Source organism: Ahaetulla prasina, chromosome 8, assembly GCF_028640845.1.
Source record: "Ahaetulla prasina isolate Xishuangbanna chromosome 8, ASM2864084v1, whole genome shotgun sequence".
Taxonomy (NCBI): Eukaryota; Metazoa; Chordata; class Lepidosauria; order Squamata; family Colubridae; genus Ahaetulla; species Ahaetulla prasina.
In genome coordinates this window covers 62,937,119-62,960,791 of record NC_080546.1, presented here as the reverse complement: position 1 = coordinate 62,960,791, position 23,673 = coordinate 62,937,119, and the positions used below count along the sequence as shown (strand labels likewise).

The 23,673-nt window shown below is 39.2% G+C and overlaps 1 protein-coding gene across 2 annotated transcripts in view; it reads right to left on the bottom strand.

Annotated features, from left to right (window-relative positions):
- LDB2 (LIM domain binding 2) overlaps positions 1-23,673 on the bottom strand; it is a 528,562-nt gene that overhangs the window by 366,450 nt on the left and 138,439 nt on the right. For both annotated transcript variants that reach the window (XM_058192632.1, XM_058192633.1), the window contains exon 2: positions 4,892-4,994. In XM_058192632.1, coding sequence (XP_058048615.1) covers positions 4,892-4,994 — 103 coding nt within the window. The remainder of the gene's footprint in view (positions 1-4,891; positions 4,995-23,673) is intronic.

Sequence of the window (23,673 nt, the reverse complement as noted above, 5' to 3'; positions counted from 1 at the left end):
AATCAATATGGATGTTAACAGTGATGGGATCCTACCGGTTCAACAACCAGTTCAGTGATCGCCCACACCGGCGCCAGATGCACACTATGCGCACTTGTGCAATTGAATAAAAAATCACCTTCTGCATTAGTGCTAGGGAATTAAAACAGCTAAGGCGCGGGAATCTACTCTGCCACACTAATCAGCTGTGAAGATATAGGTAAGTAAAGTGCAGGGATGGGCGGACCCAGCTGATCGTTGGAGTGAACCGGTTCACTGCCAGCTGATCATCAGAGTGAATCAGTTCGCTCCCAGTTGATCTTCAGAGCTACCGGTTCACCCGAACCGATCTGAACCAGTCGAATCCCACCACTGGATGTTTACATGATTACAAGAAAAGTTACCACTCTGAGACTGCATGTAGAGGATGATCCACACAACTCAACTCTCTTGTGATCCTTGGAAAACTATTTTATTATATTGTCAAGATTTAACTGCTTTGCTACTTTCAAACCTTAAGGCTATTCAACTTACCAATCAACTGGGGTGAGGGAAGGGTGAAATAGAATGCTGAGAATGTGTGCATGGACCGTGCGAGCCTGGCAACCATCAAGGTCCCCACTGCAGGCACTTGCAAAAGAGACGGACTGTTCCCATAACAGAAGGATGTCTCATAATTGGACAATGTAATCACCTAGGGATGGGGAGAAAGGGAAGCTATTGTTTAACTAAGCAAGCATTTACATGGGAAAACCAGAGCTGGTTTTGATTCTTTGGTACCAAAATGGTGTATCCAATAAAGTTTTACTTTTGAGAATTTAAAGCTCCTGAGAGTTTTTCCTTATTTTGGATTCACTAGTTGGACACTTGACATTATATTGAATTTCCTTATTCTGCATTAAATGCCAATAATTTAATTATGTAAGCAAGTAATCAAGTAAAACCATCTCTAAGAGCTTTCCTTTCCTTTCCTTTCTTCTTGAAAAAGCACCTTTGGGACTTCTGTTCATAAAGTAAAGCTAAAATAAAACTATTTTATTTAAATACTTATACAACATGGCTATTCGTTTTAGATTATAAATGGAAATAGAAAGGCCTAGTGATGGTCACTCCTGCTCCTCTTGCCTTGTGGCTAGACTCTGCAATTAGCTCTGCCTAGGGCTGACTATGATAAGTCTGAAGCTATAATCCATGTAAAATGCAATGGCCTGCCTGGTCAAAGTCGTTATAGGCAACTCACACCTGTTTTGCAAGAGTTGTGATAATTGCTAGTTTGCTTGCATGTGAAATTCAAGATGCTGGTTATTATCTGTAAGGCCCTCTATGGCTTGGGACCTGGGTATCTTAGGGACATATGCCTCCCCTACCCAACCCAACTCCATTGAACAGTATGGCATGGTGCCAATTCCTGCTTGTTAGAAGATTAAGGGAGATGGAGGAGCTGAGAGCAATCTTTCTCCTTCCCCCTCTGGAACAACTTGCCTCTCTCCCTCCATAATGCAAATATCGTACCTCATTCCCTGGTGATTCCAGAATATGAAAATTCTGTTTTTTCCAGAGTCTCTGGGTATGAAGAATGTGGGGAGCACTGATAATGGCATTTTCCCCAGTAATTGAGAAGGGTGTTAATGTTGGGAGTACAAAGCTCTTGTGGACACTTTATACATTCAACTCATCAATATGTTCTGATAATTTGATTTCTTGAATATTTTGTTACTACTTTGGGTTAAACCTGAAAGGCGTAGAAGCCTACTGTTAATAATTAAAGAAGAAATCAGTGTAAATTCTATAGGAGTGCAGGATTGGGAACCAGTAACCTTGGGCTTGTCTCAAGGCAGTTTAACTTTCAACTCTGGGAACTAAAATCTACTCTTTAAAAAATTGTTAAGGTTGAGAAAGACTGCCTTAGCTTAATCAGATTTGGATGGGTGGGAAGATTTAGCAGTCAGTTTTAGAGAAATAAGCAAGATGGGTGGACTCTTCATTTAATTACTGAGAAATGCAACTGATAAAACAGAGCAAAAAAGAACTGGAAAAAAATCTTTTTCCTTTATGAAATTTAAAGGCATCAGCTTTATACATGAAGAGATGGCAGACCAATTATTTCTAGATGTGGCAAAAAAAATGAGAGCAAGCAGGATAATCGGGAACACAAAGAAACTAACTTCAGAATGTGAAAAAGCCAGAATTATTCTGCCATGCGATAATTATTGAGTGATGTTAAATTATTGGGACTTAGCCTATGCTTGGAAACAGGAACAATTTATTACTTTTGGTAAATGTAATTTTCTTTTGAAGAACAAAAGGAAATGGGATAACAATTTTGTCACGTAGTGGGGTCAAAAAATGAGTGGCAGAAACTCACAATAACTTTGTCCAATAATAGATATTGGCTAAAGAGGAAGCTAAACAGTTAGCATACAATTCTTGGAAAACATGGGATTTATCTCAAACCTGCCTGCATAAAAGGTGTCTATCTTGCTTCCAGAAAGTCCTCCCCACCCCTGCAAGATACATTTAATTTATTTTATTCATTTATTAAATAAATTTAGATAGTCACTCAATTCACATACAATTGGAAAACTGATTGAAGCTGATCCAACCCAATTAGATGGAGTCAACTTGTTAGAAATCAAATTTGTTAGTTGTTTTATCAGCTGAAGAAGCATAGATACATCAGCAAAAAAGTAATTAATGTCCAGTGAGGTTAGACTGGGCTACATATGAAAAGATTTATCAAGGGGGGGGGGACAGTCCTGTTGTCACAACTGATTTCTATTAATTGCACAACAATTAACTGATGTTAGTTCATGAGAGAGCAAATCCATAAACTTGAGTTTAAAGTGAAAGGCAAAATGCTTGCAAGTGGGATTAAACAGTTGTATTGTTTGGCACAGATCTTTCTCAATCCAGTTACAACATGGATGCTGTTGGTGGGTGTATGTGGGGATTGTGTGATAGCTGTCTTTTTCAAAGACAAGGAGTCTTGCAAGAATTACCTATGCTCATGCATGCTGTCTTCAATTTTCTCATAGAAGTCTGGAAATACAGAATGTATTTAAGAAGATCTTAAAATGCTTTAAGATAAACAATAACAGTTTTTGGTCAGTCACCTGTGAGTAGGTAAGAATAAGAGAAATTATTCTAGATACTAGCAAATATAAGAAGACATGAGACAAAGATCTTTCTCTAATTCTCACGATCAGATGTGTCTTAGGTGTTCATAAGCAGGAGATGAAAACATATCATTTTCCCACCACTGTTCTCCCAAAACTGATATTTTGAACTATGCCACCTCCAACCTGGAATCTACAACTGATAGCCTTCAACACACCTTCCTCTAGGAATTGATTCAACTTTCTTTTAAAGATCTCCAAATTGGTGGCTATCACACTGTTGTGCGAATAAACGTCCGAGGTTATTTATGTGATGTGTGATAATTTTCCTTCTTTTGCCACGTAATAGGAAAATGTTCAAAAGTAGAGATGGCTGGCCTACCATAAGGCAAGAACAAATCATGTCATATCAGTAAATAATAATTTAATGATTAAGGTCTGCTAAGGACCTCCCTTCATTTCAGAAACCCAGACAGGAAAGTGGTTCTAGAATAGCTTCAGGTATGTCAAATGGACAAACAAGCTGAAAGAGAATCCTGCCTTAAGACTAAAGGCTTTATAAATATACAAAAATGTTCCTATTTTTAAATATGATGAGTAGTCTTTGAATGGACTCTTGAAGACCATAACAGAAGAACTACTCAGAAGCATAAAACACTCATATAGTTAACTGCACCAGGGATATCCTTTTTCCTTTGCATCAAGCAAGTCATAATTTACCATTATTTGAGAACTGGGTGAGAATGAATCAAAAGAAACATGATAAGATTACACAGTATAATTCTGCAACTGAAACTCTCTTTTAAAAAGAGTTGGGTTTATGGAAATATCATTTGCACCTCTATAACTGTCTGGTTTGGTTCTGCAACCCAACAAGAAAGACACAGACTTCAGAGAATAATTAGAACTGCAGAAAAAATAATTGCTACCAACCTGCCTTCCATTGAGGACCTGTATACTGCACGAATCAAGAAGAGGGCCGTGAAAATATTTACAGATCCCTCACATCCAGGACATAAACTGTTTCAACTCCTACCCTCAAAACGATGCTATAGAGCACTGCACACCAGAACAACTAGACACAAGAACAGTTTTTTCCCGAAGGCCATCACTCTGCTAAACAAATAATTCCCTCAACACTGTCAAACTATTTACTAAATCTGCACTGCTATTAATCTTCTCATCATTCCCATCACCAATCTCTTTCCACTTATGACTGTATGACTGTAACTTTGTTGCTGGCAATCCTTATGATTTATATTGATATATTGACCATCATTTGTGTTGTAAATGTTGTACCTTGATGAAGGTATCTTTTCTTTTATGTACACTGAGAGCATATGCACCAAGACAAATTCCTTGTGTGTCCAATCATACTTGGCCAATAAAATATTCTATTCTATTCTATTCTATTCTATATTCTGGAAAACAATCTATGACCGCTCCCTCCCACTTACAGGCTTTTCTTGTTTCTTTTATTTGTGTCAGAAATAGACCAGAAGCCTTCCTTTTCACATTATCTGCCTGCCCATGATGTTTGTATCAATCTCCAATTCAGATTTCCAAATGAATTCCATATATATGAAGTTTACTCTCCTTATTCGAAAAAAGACTGGATGCTTGGAAGGGATCATTTCATTTCATTTTTACTTTAACCTCTAAATTTGGTCAGAAGAAGAGTTTCATAATCAATATAAACTATTGAAGGAGGTCTTTATATATCTCCTTACTTCATCACTGATAAGTTTCAGTTCTGCCACAAGTTAGTGGAATATTAAAAAATATTTTGCCCTTACTGTATCGCTTTGGTCCATCTTCCAAACAAAAGGAAAGTGTTAAGGTTGCATCATCTTCAAAAAACTCTGTCGTAAAGGCATCCCACCACAGGTTGTCACTGTCCTGAGAGAGAGAGAAATGTTCTTTAACAGGAAAGGTATACTTTACTATTTTAAAAACAATATCTGTTTTTATCTAAATATCAAGAAAGGGAAATAACTACATATCAGTAATCTACAGTTAGATTTACAGTTTAAGACTGGTAAATATTTAATAAGGTTCTAACCAAGGAGCTAAGAATTATTAAGGAAGGATTTAAGAATATAGACAATTACAAGCAGGGTGGGATTTTGGAAAAGTAGGATGCCCAGGTCTGATAAATTCTATATTCCCAAATATAGAGGAATTCCTTTAAATATCTATCTGAGGGCTCCAGGCATGATTTCAATGGATTTCATTTTCCATCTTCATTCTGCACATTCCAGTATTCAACATGCAATTCCCAGTATTTCATAATTTATTATTATTCTTTTAAAATGTTGCTAATATTGCTAATAATGAGGGCCCTCTGCATTGGGAAGGGGAGTTAAAGACATTGGATGGGACTGTGCAGTCAAAGTCCTGCTCCTCTTATGGTATCTCATACATAAACAAGGAATAAAACCTGGACCATACAATTTAGGGGCATCTCTTGACTTTTATGACCCACATACATCCAGAATGCCTTTATTAATAATTAAGAATGCCCTGCATTTTACTTATAATCTCATATGAGGTTTGGTGGTTCAGTGGTTAGAATGCAGTACTGCAGACTACTTCTGCTGACTGTCGGCTGCTTGCAATTTGGCAATTCTAATCTCACCAGGCTCAAGATTGACTCAGCCTTCCATCCTTCCGAGGATGCTAAAATGAGGACCCAGATTGTTGGGGGCAATATGCTGACTCTGTAAAACCACTCAGAGCGGGCTGTAAAGCACTGTGAATATAAGTCTAAGTGCTATTGCTATTTGCTAACATATCAAAGAAATATTTTTAAAGAATAATTTTATATTAAATGACCAAATAGGATAAATATAAGTATGCAATAAATTCCATCTACAGTTTATTATTTGTGCTTCGCCTTGTCAGGCAACACCCTGAGCAAGACTTTCAGTACATTAAAAAAGAAGATAGATTTTCACTCTTTTTGTTCAAACATGAGCCCTGCTCGTGAATGTGATCCTATTTTCTCTGTTTTCTTTTTTCACTACAGCAAAAGATCAGGCTGTCAAGTTAATGAAATATTGATTCATGTGAGGTTATTAAAGAATGCTTAAGATAAATACCATGGACCTCAGCTGCCATACTTATCATGCTAAAATAAATGCTACATTGCAAAGATGCTACAAACAGGGTGTAATATCTAGAAATATTACCCTAGAACAAGCAATGATCCTCTATTTCTGTAAATGTTGGCACCCAGTCTCACTTCCCAAGAAAGATTTCAAAAGCATAGGCAGTTGGGTTAGGTAGAAGTAAAAAAAAAGTTTTGCAGATACTTCAATAAATCCCTTCCTTCCTTCCTTTTATATAAGGAGGAACCAGTAAGATATACAATGCATTCACTGAATTAGTGTTATGTTGACAGCACATCATCCTATGCATCCTATGTCTATGTGGTAGAGTAGAATAACAGCATACACATTATCATACAAATTAGCTGATTTGTTTCAGTTGAGAATGACATCCCCACTACTGTAGTTAAAGTATTTCTTTTCAAGTAATTAAGTCTTATGAGTTTACCCTTGACATTCAAAACAAGGGAAGAACTATGCAAACTAGCTAACAAATATTAAGATATCCTTTTTTTTTTACAAAATTGTGATTATTCTGCACTAGAATATTAAAACATATTTTAACTCAATGTTTTCAGCAAGTAAATAGCATAAAATCCTTCTTGAATTGCTTTGAAAGAAAATCACTGAATTACCTATTTATTTATTGTCCACATTTGTACCCTGCCAATCAGAGACTTTTAATGGATTACATAGAACATAAAACTAAATAAAGCATTTTAAAGTGACCAACTATTGAAATGTTAAATTCCTACTCATAATGATTTGAGGAACACCTTGTATATTATATACTTCTAAATTAATAATGGGTTGGGTTCAGTGGTGAAATCTGAATTGGTTTGCGACTGGTTTGCTGGCTGCGCATGCACAGTGCACGCCAAAAGGAGGTTTGGGAAGGTAAGTAGAGCAGTGAGGGAAGGAATCAAGTAGAGCAGTGAGTGTGGGAATCAGTTGTGCCATCGATTTAGATTCACTAGAAAGCAGGATTTCCTGATTTCTAGGAATTTTAAATCACATGGCACAGCTGATCGTCGGAAATACCGGTTCAGAAGAATTGGTAGCTTTTTTTTACTACCAGTTCGCCCAAACCAGTAATTTTTATTACTACCAGTTTGCCTGAACCAATGCAAACTGGTAGCATTTCACCACTGGTTGGGTTGAACAATTGCTTGATTTCTGTTCATTTCATGTGCTTATTGCTTTTATTTGCAACCCAACATTCTAGGTCAGTGGCCCGCAATCTTCTGGGCACCAGGGCCGGTTCCATGGAGAGGTTTTTCTGTAGACCAGAGGATAATGTTGGTTTGTGTGCTGCTTGTATCCAATGGATGGGACTTAGCTTGTTTGCAGAGCCCAGTTTCTGGCATGACACGTACCAATGCCAGTCTGTGGACTGGAGATTGTGGATCTCTGTTCTAGGTGCAGTAAACTACAGAAAATACCTTAATGGCTTCTATGTAGGGAATCCATGCACAAGCTCATACATTCACATAAAGCTCTTTATGTGTACTTTTCAGGAACAAGTTGAACTTTAGCCAAGATTTTTAATCAGATCCTCATGCTATAGATCAACAGGAAGAAAAGTGAAGCCATCCTAATATATATATATTCCCCATTTTTAAGAGAAAGAGTCAAAGCTGCCCTAGTCATCCTTAACTCAAGCACTGACAGGTTACCTGGGATTTTTTGGCAGAGTAATTATTTTCCAATTCAACAATAATGAGATATTTCCATGGCAACCTTTCTTTCACATTGCATTAATGCTCTCCAACTCTGAAATAATGGACAAAAAATAATACTTAGAAAAGTACTTTAAAGATATATTTAATGCATGGGACAAAGGAAGGAAAAATACAGAAGAAATTCCACAAAAGAGGATATAACTGTGACCATTAAAAACTAACTAGATATTTTTTTAAAAAAATCCATTTTAATTTTCCTTGTTTTCCACCAAAACCTATCTTCAAATAATTTAAAAAAAAAAAAAAAGATTGCTGAATTTCATTGTTGCCATTTTTTTGAATATATGGAAGCGAAGAGGTATAAGCTTCTGTCAGGTTTTCTTCTCTAAGTTATAGATTTCTGTGACATTACCCAAATTTTACTCTTTGACATCAGATATTAAGATGGGGACTTTTTGGCCATAGTCCAAAGTCTTAACATAAACTTTAAACAGGGATGTAACTTTGCAGGCACATCAAAACAGCAGGGGGCTAGAGCAAAAAATATGAAGTTCCAGGTCATTTCTGCTTCTGCACATGAAAACTCCAAATTGGATTAGGTTAACAATCCTAATTGTTCTAATTTTAGGCTAGCTCAGTTTTAGATCCCTTTCAGATATTGCATTTGAATAGCACTAAAGACTGCTGGGAAGAAGAGCTGCTCACTGTGAGTTCAGGAGGACTCTGCTAAACAAATAATTCCCTCAACACTGTCAAACTATTTACTAAATCTGCACTACTATTAATCGTTTCATAGTTCCCATCACCAATCTCTTTCCACTTATGACTGTATGACTATAACTTGTTGCTGGCAATCCTTATGATTTATATTGATATATTGACCATCAATTGTGTTGTAAATGTTGTACCTTGATGAAGGTATCTTTTCTTTTATGTACACTGAGAGCATATGCACCAAGACAAATTCCTTGTGTGTCCAATCACACTTGGCCAATAAAAAAATTCTATTCTATTCTATTCTATAACCGGGGGGAGGGGGCATCTGGGAAGGGAAGCATGCTGGAGGTGTGAAAGAATGCTATGGGAATTTGGGAAGTATGGACACTAACAGGGCCTATAGGTGCCAAAGTGAGTCATCTGCCGAGCTTTAAAAATGCCAGTCCTGGGAAAGGAATTTACACCAGCACCTGAAGTACCAAGTTCCCAAAACATGGGAATGAGACCTGATTACACTGCTCACCCAGAGGGGGAGGTTTTGAACACTGGGGATTCCTTTCAATATATGACTTTCACACAGTTTTTCTTCAGAGTTTGCCTCATCCATGCTGCACTCAGCATCTCTAGTAAAAGTACAATTTCTCTAAAACCTATGGAGTCAAGGGTCATTCTTTCGTAGGGAATAGCTGGGACCAGGCTGACAATAACTCAATTTAGCAGAAGATCATAGTCTGAGAGAAAGAAGTTATTTTGGACAGGGGAAGGTGTGAATCAGGTATTACAAATCAATCATGTGAGGTGAGGAGGTAACTAAAAAGAAAATCCACCTTCAGTTTAGTGATTCAGTTGTAAGAGATGTCAATTTAGGAAAGGATGGGGAGATTTTGAAAGAGGTGAGGTGGTCTGATGAAATGTTGTATAAAAGAGATGGTTTGCATCCATCAAACAAAGGGACTGACTTACTTATCTAAAATCTGAAATTAATAGGGTTATCAGTACTTCTAATACAGATGATTGTGTAGATAAAAAGATCAACCTTGCTGTCAAGGAAAATCAAGCTTTTGATAGTACATACCATACCATGTGCACCAGGGGTGAAATCTAAAATTTTTCCCTACCGTGGCTTAATTGGTGGGCGTGGCTTGGTGGTCAGATGGCTTGGTGGGCGTGGCCAATAACAATAAATAATAAAAATAATAAACAAAGTATAAAAAACAATAAGAGGTACCAAAAACCAACTTTCACACTTTACACACACACAACTAACACACACACACACACACACACACACACACACAATATGCCACATACAGCTTTCTGAGATTTTGTGCATTTGTGTAGTTAGAGTGAAACACTACACATCATTCCAGACATTCTTCTAACTAAGCTAAACCAGCTACAGGTACCGGAGCAGACTTGTAAGTGGATCACAAGCTTCCTAACAAACAGGAAGCAGCAGGTGAAGCTAAGCAAGATCACATCAAATACCCGTACAATTAGCACAGGGCCCCCCCAAGGCTGTGTGCTCTCCCCACTTCTCTTCTCTCTGTATACCAATGACTGCATCTCCAATGATCCATCTGTTAAGCTACTGAAGTTCGCAGATGACACAACAGTGATTGGTCTCATTCGAGACAATGACGAATCCGCATATAGACAAGAGGTCGAACGACTAACCTTGTGGTGCAACCAAAACAATCTGGAACTGAACACACTCAAAACCGTAGAAATGGTGGTAGACTTTAGGAGAAACCCTTCCATACTTCCACCTCTCACAATACTTGACAACACAGTATCAACAGTAGAAACCTTCAAATTTCTGGGTTCTATCATATCGCAAGATCTCAAATGGACAGCTAACATCAAAAACATCATTAAAAAAGGACAACAAAGAATGTTCTTTCTGCGCCAACTCAGTAAGCTCAAACTGCCCAAGGAGCTGCTGATCCAATTCTACAGAGGAATTATTGAGTCTGTCATTTGCACCTCTATAACTGTCTGGTTCGGTTCTGCAACCCAACAAGAAAAACACAGACTTCAGAGGATAATTAGAACTGCAGAAAAAATAATTGCTACCAACCTGCCTTCCATTGTGGACCTGTATACTGCACGAATCAAGAAGAGGGCCGTGAAAATATTTGCAGATCCCTCGCATCCTGGACATAAACTGTTTCAACTCCTACCCTCAAAACGACGCTATAGAGCACTGCACACCAGAACAACTAGACACAAGAACAGTTTTTTCCCGAAGGCCATCACTCTGCTAAACAAATAATTCCCTCAACACTGTCAGACTATTTACTGAATCTGCACTACTATTAATCGTTTCATAGTTTCCATCACCAATCTCTTTCCACTTATGACTGTATGACTATAACTTGTTGCTGGCAATCCTTATGATTTATATTGATATATTGACCATCAATTGTGTTGTAAATGTTGTACCTTGATGAAGGTATCTTTTCTTTTATGTACACTGAGAGCATATGCACCAAGACAAATTCCTTGTGTGTCCAATCACACTTGGCTAATAAAATTCTATTCTATTCTATTCTACAAAAACACACCAAATCTCAGAAAGCTGCACAAATATTTTATTTTATTTTATTGTGGACTTCAAATTTTTTAATTTTTTTATTTTTTTATTTATTCATATTTTTATACCGCCCTTCTCCAAAGACTCAGGGCGGTGTACAGCCAATAAAACAACAAAAATCCCCAAAAATTTAAAATACACTATCAAATTTAAAAAACTGATTCAATCGCTGTAACATTAAAATATTAGCTAAAATTTATCAAAACTAAAACCTAGGTAAAACCCTATAAAAAAACCACTAAAATCCCCATACTAAAATCAATCAGGCCAGCCCCGCTTGGTGAAAAAAGAAAGTCTTGAGCTCGCGTTTAAAAGTCCGGAGATCAGGGAGGAGACGGAGTCCCACCAGCAGCTCATTCCATAAAGCCGGGGCCCCCACAGAGAACGTCCTTCCCCTGGGGGCTGCCAGCCGACATTGACTAGCCGACAGCACCCTAAGAAGACCCTCCTTGTGGGCGCGCACTGGACGTATCGGACAATGGGAGGTAACTGTCGGCAACAGGCGGTCCCGTAAATATCCCGGTCCAATGCCATGGAGCGCTTTAAAAGTGATAACCAACACCTTGAAGCGCACCCGGAAGACCACCGGCAACCAATGCAGCCTACGCAGGAGAGGTGTTACATGGGAGCTACGAGGAGCTCCCTCAATCCCCAGTTGGAGCCTCCGGGTGCTCCTCAAGGGGAGCCCCATGTAGAGAGCATTGCAGTAATCCAGACGGGAAGTGACGAGGGCATGAGTGACCGTGCATAACGCGTCCCGGTCCAGGAAAGGGCACAATTGGCGAATCAGGCAAACCTGATGAAAAGCTCCCCTGGCGACAGCTGTGAGATGGTCTTCTAAAGACAGCCGTCTTTGCTGAGGAATCCCAGAGTTCCTCAGCAAAGCCAGCCAGTTGATCACCGAGGAAATAGATTAGCTGAGCGATTGATGCTGTCTGACTGAAAGTGAAACTAGAGCTTTCGGGCTGGAAAGAGAGCCATGCGTTCATCAGTAATCAGGTAAGTGCCTTAAAATCTCTACTTTTACTTGTAGAAAACATGTTTTCTACAAGTAAGAGTACAAGTAAGGTTCTGCTGTTTTTTACTTTTAAAGGCCTGTTTCGGCTGAAGCAAAACCGGCTTTTAAAAGTAAAAAAAACAAACTTCTGCAGACGGTGCGGCTCAGCAGAGGCAGGGAGGGCAAGGCCAGGGATTTTTGCTACCGGTCCTCTGAACCAGCCGCCGCCATCACTACCAGATCGCGTGATCCCCTCTGATCCGGTAGCATTTCACCCCTGATGTGCACTAATCAAACAGGTGCTAAGAAAGAATGGAAATTCAGAAACAAAAGAGATTATGTAGAAAGTAAACACAGGGTCAGCCAAAAAGGACTGAAATGTCTATACACCAAAGCACAAAGTATAAGGAATAAAAAGGGTGAACTAGAAATTCAAGTAAGTGGGGGCAGATATGATATTGCTATCATTATGGACACATGGTGGGAAGAAACCCATGAATGAAATATATAGCTAGAAAGATTTATCAGATTAACAGAATTGGAAGGGACCTTGTAAATCATCTAGTTCAACCCTCTGCCCAAGCAGGAGACCCTACACCATTTCTGACAAATGATAGTCCAAAGCCTCCAGTGATGAAGCTCCCACAACTTCCAAAAGCAAGCTGTTCCATTGGTTGATTGTTCTCACTGTCAGAAAATTTCTCCTTATTTTTTTATTTATTTTGTTTATTTATTTATTTTGTCACAACAATATATATAAGTATCATACAGAAAAGATTATATAGTGTATAAACATATGTAAGAGTAAATATTAGGAGGAATAAGCATATATATATATATAAGAAGGAGAAAAAGAAAAACAATAGGACAGGAACGATAAGTACGTTTGTGCTCTTATGCACGCCCCTTATGGTCCTCTTAGGAATGGGGTGAGATCAATGGTAGAAAGTTTTTGGTTAAAGCTTTTGGGATTATGGGAAGAGACCACAGAGTCAGGTAAAGTATTCCAAGCACTGATGATTCTGTAACAGAAGTCATATTTTCTGTAATCTAGATTAAAGTGGTTAACATTAAGTTTAAATCTATTGGTTGCTCTTGTATTATTGCAATTAAAGCTGAAGTAGTCTTTAACAGGAAGGACATTACAATAGATGATTCTATGAGTTAAACTTAGGTCTTGTCGAAGGCGACGGAGTTCCAAGTTTTCTAAGCCTAGGATTTCAAGTCTGGTGGGATAAGGTATTTTGTTGTTTTCAGAAGAATGAATTTCTGGACAATTTCAGAAGAATAATATTTCTGGACACGCTCAATTGTATTGATGTCAGATATGTGGTGAGGGTTCCAGACAGGCGAGCTGTATTCTAGAATTGGTCTAGCAAATGTTTTATATGCTCTGGTTAGTAGTGTAGTGTTTTTGGAAAAGAAGCTACGCAAGATTAGGTTTACAACTCTTAGAGCCTTTTTTGCTATGTAGTTGCAGTGGGCTTTGGCACTTAGATCATTTGATTTAGGATTCAACCTATTTCTAGGTTGAATCCCTCCTTGATCAGTTTCCAACCATTATTCCTTGTCTGGCCTTCAGGTGCCTTGGAAAATAGCTTGACCCCTTCCTCTCTGTGGCAGCCCATCCAATATTGGAACACTGCTATCATGTCTTCCCTAGTCCTTCTCTTCGCTAGACTAGCCATGCCAAGTTCCTGTAACCGTTCTTCATATGTTTTAGTCTCCAGTCCCCTAATCATCCTGGTTGCTCTTTTCTGCACTTTTTCTAGAGTCTCAACATCTTTTTTATAGTGTAGTGACCAAAACTGGATGCAATATTCTAGGTGTGGTCTTATTAAGGCTTTATAGTGTGTTGTTAGTGTCTTACTTGATCTTGATTGTATCCCTCTATTAATGAAGCTTACAATTGCACTGGCTTTTTTGGCTGCTGCCGCACACTGCTGACTCATCTTAAAGTGATCATCCAATAAGACTCCAAGGTCCCTCTCACAGTTACTGTTTTGGAGCCAGGTATCGCCTAATTTGTACTTATACTTTTGGCTTTTTTGGCCCAGGTGTATAACTTTACTTTTCTCAACATTAAATTTCATTTTATTGGATAGTGCCCAGTGTTCAAGTCTGTCAAGAACTTTTTGGATCCTGAGCTTGTCTTCTGGAGTGTTTGCTACTCCTGCCAGCTTAGTGTCACCTGCAGATTTGATGAGTTCCCCTTCTATTCCCTCATCTAAGTCATTTATGAAGATATTGAAGAGTACTTGGGCCTAAGATGCAACCTTGTGATACCCCACTGCTTACTTCCCTCCATGTGGATGTGGTACCATTAAGGACTACTCATTGAGTATGGTTTGTCAGCCAATTACAAATCCATCTGGTGGTGATGCTGTCTGTTCCACAATTTTATTTATTTATTTATTTGTCAAGCATATATAAGATAACAGGTAAAAGTATAAACATAATTGAACACATGAAAAGAGTAAGAATAAAAAGGAGTATTAGGATAGGGATGGTAGGCACACTGGTGCACTTATGTACGCCCCTTACAGATCTTTTAGGAATGGGGTGAGGTCAACAGTAGACAGTTTAAGGTTAAAGTTTTGGGGGTTTGGGGAAGAAACCACAAAGTCAGGTAGTGCATTCCAGGCATTGACCACTCTGTTACTGAAGTCATATTTTCTGTAATCAAGTTTGGAGCAGTTTACCTTGAGTTTGTATCTATTATTTGCTCATGTATTGTTGTGATTGAAGCTGAAGTAGTCATTGACAGGTATTTATTTATTTATTTATTTATTTATTTATTATTCGAATTTATATACCGCCCTATCTCCCAAAGGACTCAGGGCGGTTTACAGGCATATAAAACATCAATATCAATATACAAATTAAAATAATCCTTAAAAAACTTATTCTAGCGCCCGAATTATTAAAAATAGAAATATAAATATCAAATATAAATATTAAAATCAATTTAAAACCCCTCTAAATTTAAAAATCTAAGCCAGTCCTGCACAGATGAATAAATGTGTCTTGAGCTCGCGACGGAAGGTTCGAAGGTCAGGAAGTTGACGGAGTCCTGGGGGGAGTTCGTTCCAGAGGTGGGAGCCCCACAGAGAAGGCCCTTCCTGGGCGGCGCCAACCGACACTGCCTAGCTGACGGCACCCTGAGGAGTCCCTCTCTGTGAGAGCGCACGGGTCGGTGAGAGGTATCTGGTCGCAGTAGGCGGTCCCGTAGATAACCCGGCCCTATGCCATGGAGCGCTTTAAAGGTGGTCACCAAAACCTTGAAGCGCACCCGGAAGGCCACAGGTAGCCAGTGCAGCCTGCGCAGGATGGGTGTTATGCGGGAGCCACGAGGGGCTCCCTCTATCACCCGCGCAGCCGCATTCTGAACTAACTGCAGCCTCCGGATGCCCTTCAAGGGAAGCCCCATGTAGAGAGCGTTGCAGTAGGTAGGACATTGCGGTAGATAATTTTATGTGCTATGCTTAGGTCAGACTAAAGTCGGCATAGTTCTGTCTAAGCCCCAAATTTGAAGTCTGGTGGCATAAGGTATTTTATTGTGGGAAGAGGAATGAAGGATTCTTCTCATAAAATATCTCTGGACTCTCGTAATTGTATTTATGTCTGATATGCAGTGCGGGTTCCAGAGAGATGAGCTGTATTCAAGAATTAGTCTAGCAATACCAAGTAGTAGGTTGTGCAGTTGTACAAGTAGTAGTGGTCTACTTTGTCAATTCCCTTGCTGAAGTCTAAATGTACTATGTGCATAGTATTTCACTTTTCTACTAATTTAGTCACTTTGTCAAAGAATGAAATAAGATTGGTTTGGCATCAATCTGTTTTTAACAAATCGGTACTGGCTACTAGTTATAACTAGTAGAATTGCACTATATAACTAATATGTATGTATATGTGTATATATACACACACTAATTCTACTAGATAGCTATATATTACTAATAGAATTGCACTATAAGAAATAACTACTACAATAAAGCAGAACAATGATGAAAACCATCTTCAATGTATTTAGGTCAACATAAAAGGGGTGTGTGTGGAATGACATTTCCATAGATCTATACTATAGCCACCCAACCAAATGGAGGAAATAGATGAATTTTTTGCTAGTCAGTTAGGAAGCACATCACAATAGTAATGGGAGATTTTAACTACCCCAACATCAACTGGGAGACAAACTCTGGACCAAATGGAAGATCAAATAGGTTCCTGACAAACCTAGCAGACAACTTTGTCTCTCTAAAAGTAGAGAAGGGAACTAGATGGTCAGCCTACAGGACTTAATTCTCACTAACAGAGATGAAATGATAGAAGGTGTTGAAGTTACAGGAACCTTGAGGGAGAGTGATTGTGCAATATTGGAATATTGCAAGCACAATATTGGACTTATGCAAGCACAAGCAATAGAACAAAGTCAAGCAATTACTGCAGGTTCGAGCCCGGCCCAAGGTTGACTCAGCCTTCCATCCTTTATAAGGTAGGTAAAATGAGGACCCAGATTGTTGGGGGGGCAATAAGTTGACTTTGTAAAAATATACAAATAGAATGAGACTATTGCCTTATACACTGTAAGCCGCCCTGAGTCTTCGGAGAAGGGCGGGATATAAATGTAAACAAAAAAAAAAAAAAAAAAAAGCTAGAGTCTTGGACTTTAAGAGAGCTGATTTTAATAAACTTAGAGAGAGCTTGGGAAGTATTCCATGGATGAGAATCCTCAAGGGGAAAACAACCCAAGAAGCTTGGGAAATTTCGAAAAGTGACATTATAAAAGCCCAGTCTAGCAAAATTCCAATGAAGAAGAAAGAACAGATCTCAAGAGAAACCTGCATGGTTGCACAAAAAATTCTGTGATAAATTGAAAGACAAAAAAAAAACAAGTATAAAAAGGGGCACATAACTAAGGCAGTGGGTCAGCAAATAATCCAAGCCTGCAACGATAAAGTCAGGAAAGCTAAGGTTCAAAATGAACTAAGGCTTGTGAAAAAAGAAAAAAATAACAAAAGAAGCTTCTTTCAACATGTAAAAACCAAGACAAGAGTCAAGGAAATGATTGGTCCATTAATGGGAGAAAATAGCAAGAAGGTGATGAGCAACAAGGAAAAAGCAGAACTGCTTAACTCATATTTTGCATCTGTCTTTACACAGGAGGAAAAAAAACTCCAACCTATCAAGAATAGTACTGTAAAAAACAGATTAGGAATACAAGTTAAAATGGGCAGGAAAATGGTAATTGAGCACCTGTCCACCCTAGTTGAGTTCAAATTACCAGGACCAGCTGTATTACAGAGCAAGGTTCTGAAGGAACTGGCAGATGTGATCTTACAACCATCGATACCTGGGAAGATTCTGGAAAAGATAATGAACCAATAAATCTAGGAACACCTGGAGGCAAACAAAGTCATAACCAAATGCCAACATGGGGTTGCCAAAAACAGATAAATCTTATTGCATTCTTTGACAAAATGACAAAATTAGTGGACCAGAGAAATGCTGTGTATATAATATACTTGGACTTCAATAAGGCATTTGATAAAGTAGACCATAACCTACTACTTGATAAGATAGAAAAATATAGATTTTTTTAAAGTTTACAGATGGATTCCTAACTGGTTGACCAACCGCACTCAACCAGTGGTGGGATTCAAATAATATAACAATTGGTTCTCTGCCCTAATGACCAGCTGGGTAGTCATGTGGCTGGGTGGTCATGTGACTGCGTGGGCATGGCCAACTCAACATCACTCACATCAAGGGGCACCTTGCCTAGCCTCTCTTGCCATACCCAGCCTGGCCTCACCCTTCCCCTCCCAGCCACTCCTTGTCACAACTTTCCTCGCCTCACCTCCCAGCCATTTGCCTCAAAGGTCTCGATGTGTCTATAGTTCTGTAAAAATGTTATTCACCTTTTTTCAACTTTATTATCTGCATCTACATACTATAGATGTACCGTCATGGACCACTGAAAGGAGGAAATGGCTCACATGCGTTGCCCAAGAGTGTGATAGGCAACAGGCTTTTAAGGGGCTACCAGAAAGAAGGGGGTAATGTATTTTCCAAAGCACCAGAAGGCAAAACAAGAAGCAATGGATGGAAACTGAACAAAGAGAGAAGCAACCTAAAACTAAGGAGAAACTTCCTGGCAGTGAGAACAATTACCGTATTTTTCGGAGTATAAGACACACCTTAGTTTTGGGGAGGAAAATAAGAAAAAGGCTGATTGGCAGGTGGATTGGCCTCCTGGAATACCCCCAATCAGCTGTTCCCAGAGGTGAATTTTAGCAACAGGTACCTTGGTTGTGAGCTCTGTGCCTTGCTTTTTTTTCTGCCTCTGAAACTTCTGAAACTCTGTTTCAGAATTTTTTTTAATTTCTGCCTCTAAAAGCCTCCGAAACAGAGCTTCAGAAAAAAAGCCTTTGAAACTCTGTTTGGGGGCTTCTTTTCTGAAGCTTCGTTTCTGATGCTTTTTTCAGCCTCTGAAACCTCCGTTTGAGAAGCTAGGTGGGGCTACATTTGGAGTATAAGATGCACCCAGATTTTCACCCTCTTTTTGGGGGGGCAAAGGTGTGTCTTAAACTTTGAAAAATACAGTAACCAGTGGAACTGCTTGTCTCTAGAAGTTCTCAATGCTCAATCACTGGAGGTTTTTAAGAAAAGACTGGACAGCCATTTCTCTGAAATGGTATAGGGTTCCCCTCCAGCCCCAAGGTCCCTTCTAAGTGTTATTCTGACACTTTTCTCAGGCCCACCACTCAGATTTTGGCATCCTCCATTTTCCTGCCTGAGCAGGGGGTTGAAAGTTCCTTTCAACTGTTTTTCTGTTATTCCTGAGCTAAATACACTAAGACCCTCATTGGGGCACTATCCCTTTGCTCCCACTGGACTAATGAGTTAAAGAGCTGTCTCTAGACATTCATTTTAATAGATTTTTAGGAACCTGCAATTGAAAGTTCTTCATATCTCCTTACTCTGAAGACCCAATTTCATTTGGAATTTAATCCCAAACTGATTGCCCTTTTAGCATTTCTCTTGACACTTCTCCAAAATGCACCCCCAACAAGCCACATCTCTCCCTCTTTCCCCCTCTCTCACACATACAACACACACACACAATTTAAGCAAATTCCCTTGTCTTGGAACCTTTGGAATCATATACTAGAGGTTACCTTGGAGCAGGGGTGAAATGTAAAAATGTTTGCTACCAGTTCTGTGGGCATGGCTTGATGGGTGTGGCTTGGTGGTCATGTGACTGGGTGGGCATGGCCAACTTGACGTCACTCACTATTAGAGCCAGGAGCTGCACATTTTGAAACACATTCTGCCCTTCTGAAGCCCCCAATGCTTTGAGTTTCCCTCCGCTACCCAAGTGAACATCAGAGCCTTCTCTTGCAGAAGCAGAATCCAGGCACAGAAATGGAAAAATGGGGGCGGGATGGGGAGGAGAAGGTGTAAGAAGATGTTTCCTTAGATTGCTGATGTTTGGCGATCTAAGGAAATATCTCCCAGGTCTTCAAGATCAACTTTAAGAAGCCGACAGCAAAAGTAGTGGCAGCGAAGGCGACGGGTGTGTGTGTGTGTGTTTGTGTGTGTGTGTCCCTCTGCAAGGACTTGGAGGCAGACACTGCCCCTCTTAGGAAAAGAGGAGGCAGAGATGCCCTGGCTATCACCAGAGAGAGGAGGATCAAGGAGGGACACACACACACCTGTTGCCCCCGCTGACTACTTTTGCTGTCAGCTTCTTGGAGCTCTTGAAGAGTTGGAAGACGTTTCCTTAGATGCTCCAAACAATGAGTTTGGCAGCGTGGAAGGCAGGGAAGCATGGCAGGGTTGAGGGCTGTGGACCAGTTTGAGGGCATGGCCAGCCAGCAATTGCTACCAGTACAGCGAACCATCCTCAATCTCCACTACCGGTTCTCCTGATCCGGTCCAAACGGGTAGCATTTCACCCCTCCTTGGAGTATCTAATTGACCTGTCATTGTAAGCAGTAAGGCTTGTGTTTTATAATTGTTTCATTGGAATTTGGTGTACCAAAGATGAATTAATGTTAAAATTCAGAGTGCTGTCATGGTTCCAAGTAACACCCCCAGCAGAAATAAAATTCCAAGACAGGCATTCTCCTCAAAGTTCCATTTTATTAGAGATGTCATACTGGCACATCTGGGAAAACCCGAATCTGAAAGGCCTCTTTCCCCACCCAAATCAAAATTTCTTCCCACATGTCCATCACATGATCCAATCATGTCCCTGTCCCAACTGAAGTTGCTTCCTAGGTGCAGGTGCAGGTGCAGGTGCAGGCTGAATGTCCCTGATTCCCAGGGAAAATAATGTCGTTTATTTATTTATTTATTTATTTATTTTGTCACAACATCATACAAAAAGATTATATAGTATATACACATATAAACATATATAGGAAGAAGAAAAGAAAAACAATAGGACAGGAACGGTAGGCACGTTTGTGCGCTTATGCACGCCCCTTATGGTCCTCTTAGGAATGGGGTGAGGTCAATAGTAGAAAGTTTTTGGTTAAAGCTTTTAGGATTATGGGAAGAGACCACAGAGTCAGGTAAAGTATTCCAAGCACTGATGATTCTGTTGCAGAAGTCATATTTTCTGCAATCTAGATTAAAGCGGTTTACATTAAGTTTAAATCTATTGGTTGCCCTTGTATTATTGCAATTAAAGCTGAAGTAGTCTTTGACAGGAAGGACATTACAATAGATGATTCTGTGAGTTAAACTTAGGTCTTGTCGAAGGCGACGGAGTTCCAAGTTTTCTAAGCCTAGGATTTCAAGTCTGGTGGGATAAGGTATTTTGTTGTTTTCAGAGGAATGGAGAACTCTTCTTGTAAAATATTTCTGGACACGTTCAATTGTATTGATGTCAGAGATGTGGTGAGGGTTCCAAACAGGTGAGCTGTATTCTAGAATTGGTCTAGCAAATGTTTTATATGCTCTGGTTAGTAGTGTGGTGTTTTGGAAAAGAAGCTACAAAATTAGGTTTACAACTCTTAGAGCTTTTTTGCTATGTAGTTGCAGTGGGCTTTGGCACTTAGATCATTTGACATGAAAACTCCAAGGTCTTTAACGGGATGGGGTCGTCTGTAAGGTAATGTCCATCTAGTATGTACTTAGTTTTAGGTTCTTTTTCCTATATGTAAGACTGAGCATTTGCTGGTTGAAATTTGAGCTGCCAATTTTAGACCAAGCGGTTAGATGGTCAAGGTCGTTTTGAATGATAGAAGTGTTGTCTGTGGTGTTAAATAGTTTGACATCGTCAGCAAAGAGAACACAATTACTTGAGATATGGTCACAAAGATCATTAATGTATAGAATAAAGAGTGTTGGTCCAAGGACGCTGCCTTGAGGAACGCCACTCTTGACAGGAACAGGATTTGATAAAGCATTGCCAATTTTGACCACTTGTTGTCTGTTAGACAGAAAAGCAGATATCCATTTGTGGAGGGGTCCTGAGATGCCATAGGATGTTAGTTTAAGGAGAAGTTTATCGTGTACTACTGAGTCAAAAGCTTTGCAGAAGTCTATGTAGATTGCATCTATTGATTTGCCTTGATCTAGATTTGAAGTCCATATGTTTTTGCAGTGGAGAAGTTGTAAGTTACATGATAACTTTTTCCTGAAACCAAATTGTTTGTTGGAGAGTAGGTTGTTAGTTTCTAAGTGTGAGGTAATGGATTGGTTGATGATAGATTCCATGACTTTGCAGGTGACGCAGCAAAGGGAGATCGGTCTGTAGTTTTCGACTAAGCTGGGGTCTCCTTTTTTAAGATGGGGATGACTGTGGCTAGTGACCAAAGTTTGGGAAGAGAACTGGTAATGAAAGCTTTATCAAAGATAATACTTAGGGGTTCAGCTATATTAATGGAAAGTTTTTTTAAGAAATATGCACATAGTCCATCGGGTCCAATAGAAAGCGATGGTTTTAAGTTGTGAAGAGCTTTACCAACGTTGTCTTCTGTGAAATCTATATGAGTTAAATCATCATAGTCATTGCTGGTTCGTTTGTGGAATGTCGGATATGTGTTATCGGAGTTAACAAAAACTGAGCCAAAGAAAATGTTGAAGAGGTTTGCTTTGACTGTTTCGTCATTGCATTCTTTGTTGTTAGAATCTTTTAGTGGTGGGATGGATCTTTAAGTTTATTGTTTATTGTTGACAAAATTATAAATTATAATTATAAAATTATAAAAGGCACGATTAAAATTTGTGCGTAGAAGGTTCTCTTCTTGCTTGGTGTGGTAATTTGTGCATTCAGTTTTTATTTGGTTGCATATGTTTCTGTAGCGGTTTCTGAAGTTTGTAACATAGCCTTTTTGTTTCTTTTCAGAGGATTTTTTTTGATTGAAGCTTTTTTATTGATATGGGTAGTTTGTTTTTCTTGGACATGGTAGTCATTCGTGGTACATATAATTTAATGACTCTATTGATTTCAAGTAGGAAGACTCTATAGAGGTCATCAGCGGTTATGCAGGTTGCAAACAGATTTTGCCAGTTCAGAAATGAAAGATCGTTGTTTATGAGGTCGTAATTGGCTTTCTTGAAGTTGTAGTTGGGAGTTCTGTTGTTATGACAATTTAAGTATGGACGTATATTGAGACGAAAATCAATCATGCAGTGGTCACTGTTTGAAAAAGGTTCTTTAATTTGTAGTCCGTAAATCGTTGTGGTTATACATCTCATCCTGTCTCCATGCACTCCCCCTCGTGTTTCTCACATCATTCCCATCCATCAAGTGTGGCAGCCCTGAAGATTCAAAGTAAAAGATGGCCTCCAGGGCTGACAGGCTGCCCCCCCCACTAGCTGATGAGCATGTCCTGAAATGAGATAAATGTAGGAGGTTAGTCCAGTCAGTCCCTAACAGCCTCTTCCCCCGCCCCCAGGAGGATCCTTTGGCTTATTAGGGAATTTATCATGGAATTGTTTCACTAGCCTATCTGCCTTCACATCCCAGCTCTTAACCCAGGTAGCTTCAGACAAAGGATATCCTTTCCAAAGGACCAAAAACCGCAAATAACTCCTATGCAATTTGGAATCCAAAATTTTCTTAACCTCATAATGGGTTTCCCTTGCACTACCATCAGTTTAGTCACTGGACGGTCCTGTGGTCTCAGTCTTGAACTAATAGCAGGCTTCAATAAGGTGCTGTGGAAGACTAGATGCACTTTCCCTAATAGGCGTGGGAGGTTAAGTTGAACTGTTACAGGGGTGGGTTCTAAAATTTTTTACTACCAGTTATTTGGGTGTGGCTTATTTTGTGGACGTGGCTTGATGGTCATGTGACAGTGGCCATGGCTTGATTTTTTTTTCCTTCACACACACACCCACATATTTTATGAACAGAGTATTGGCCATATCATATTTTATATTTATCATATCCAAATACATTTAATTAGTTACAATTTCTGCCAAACTGTTCTTTTTCCATATTTTTAATCAATCT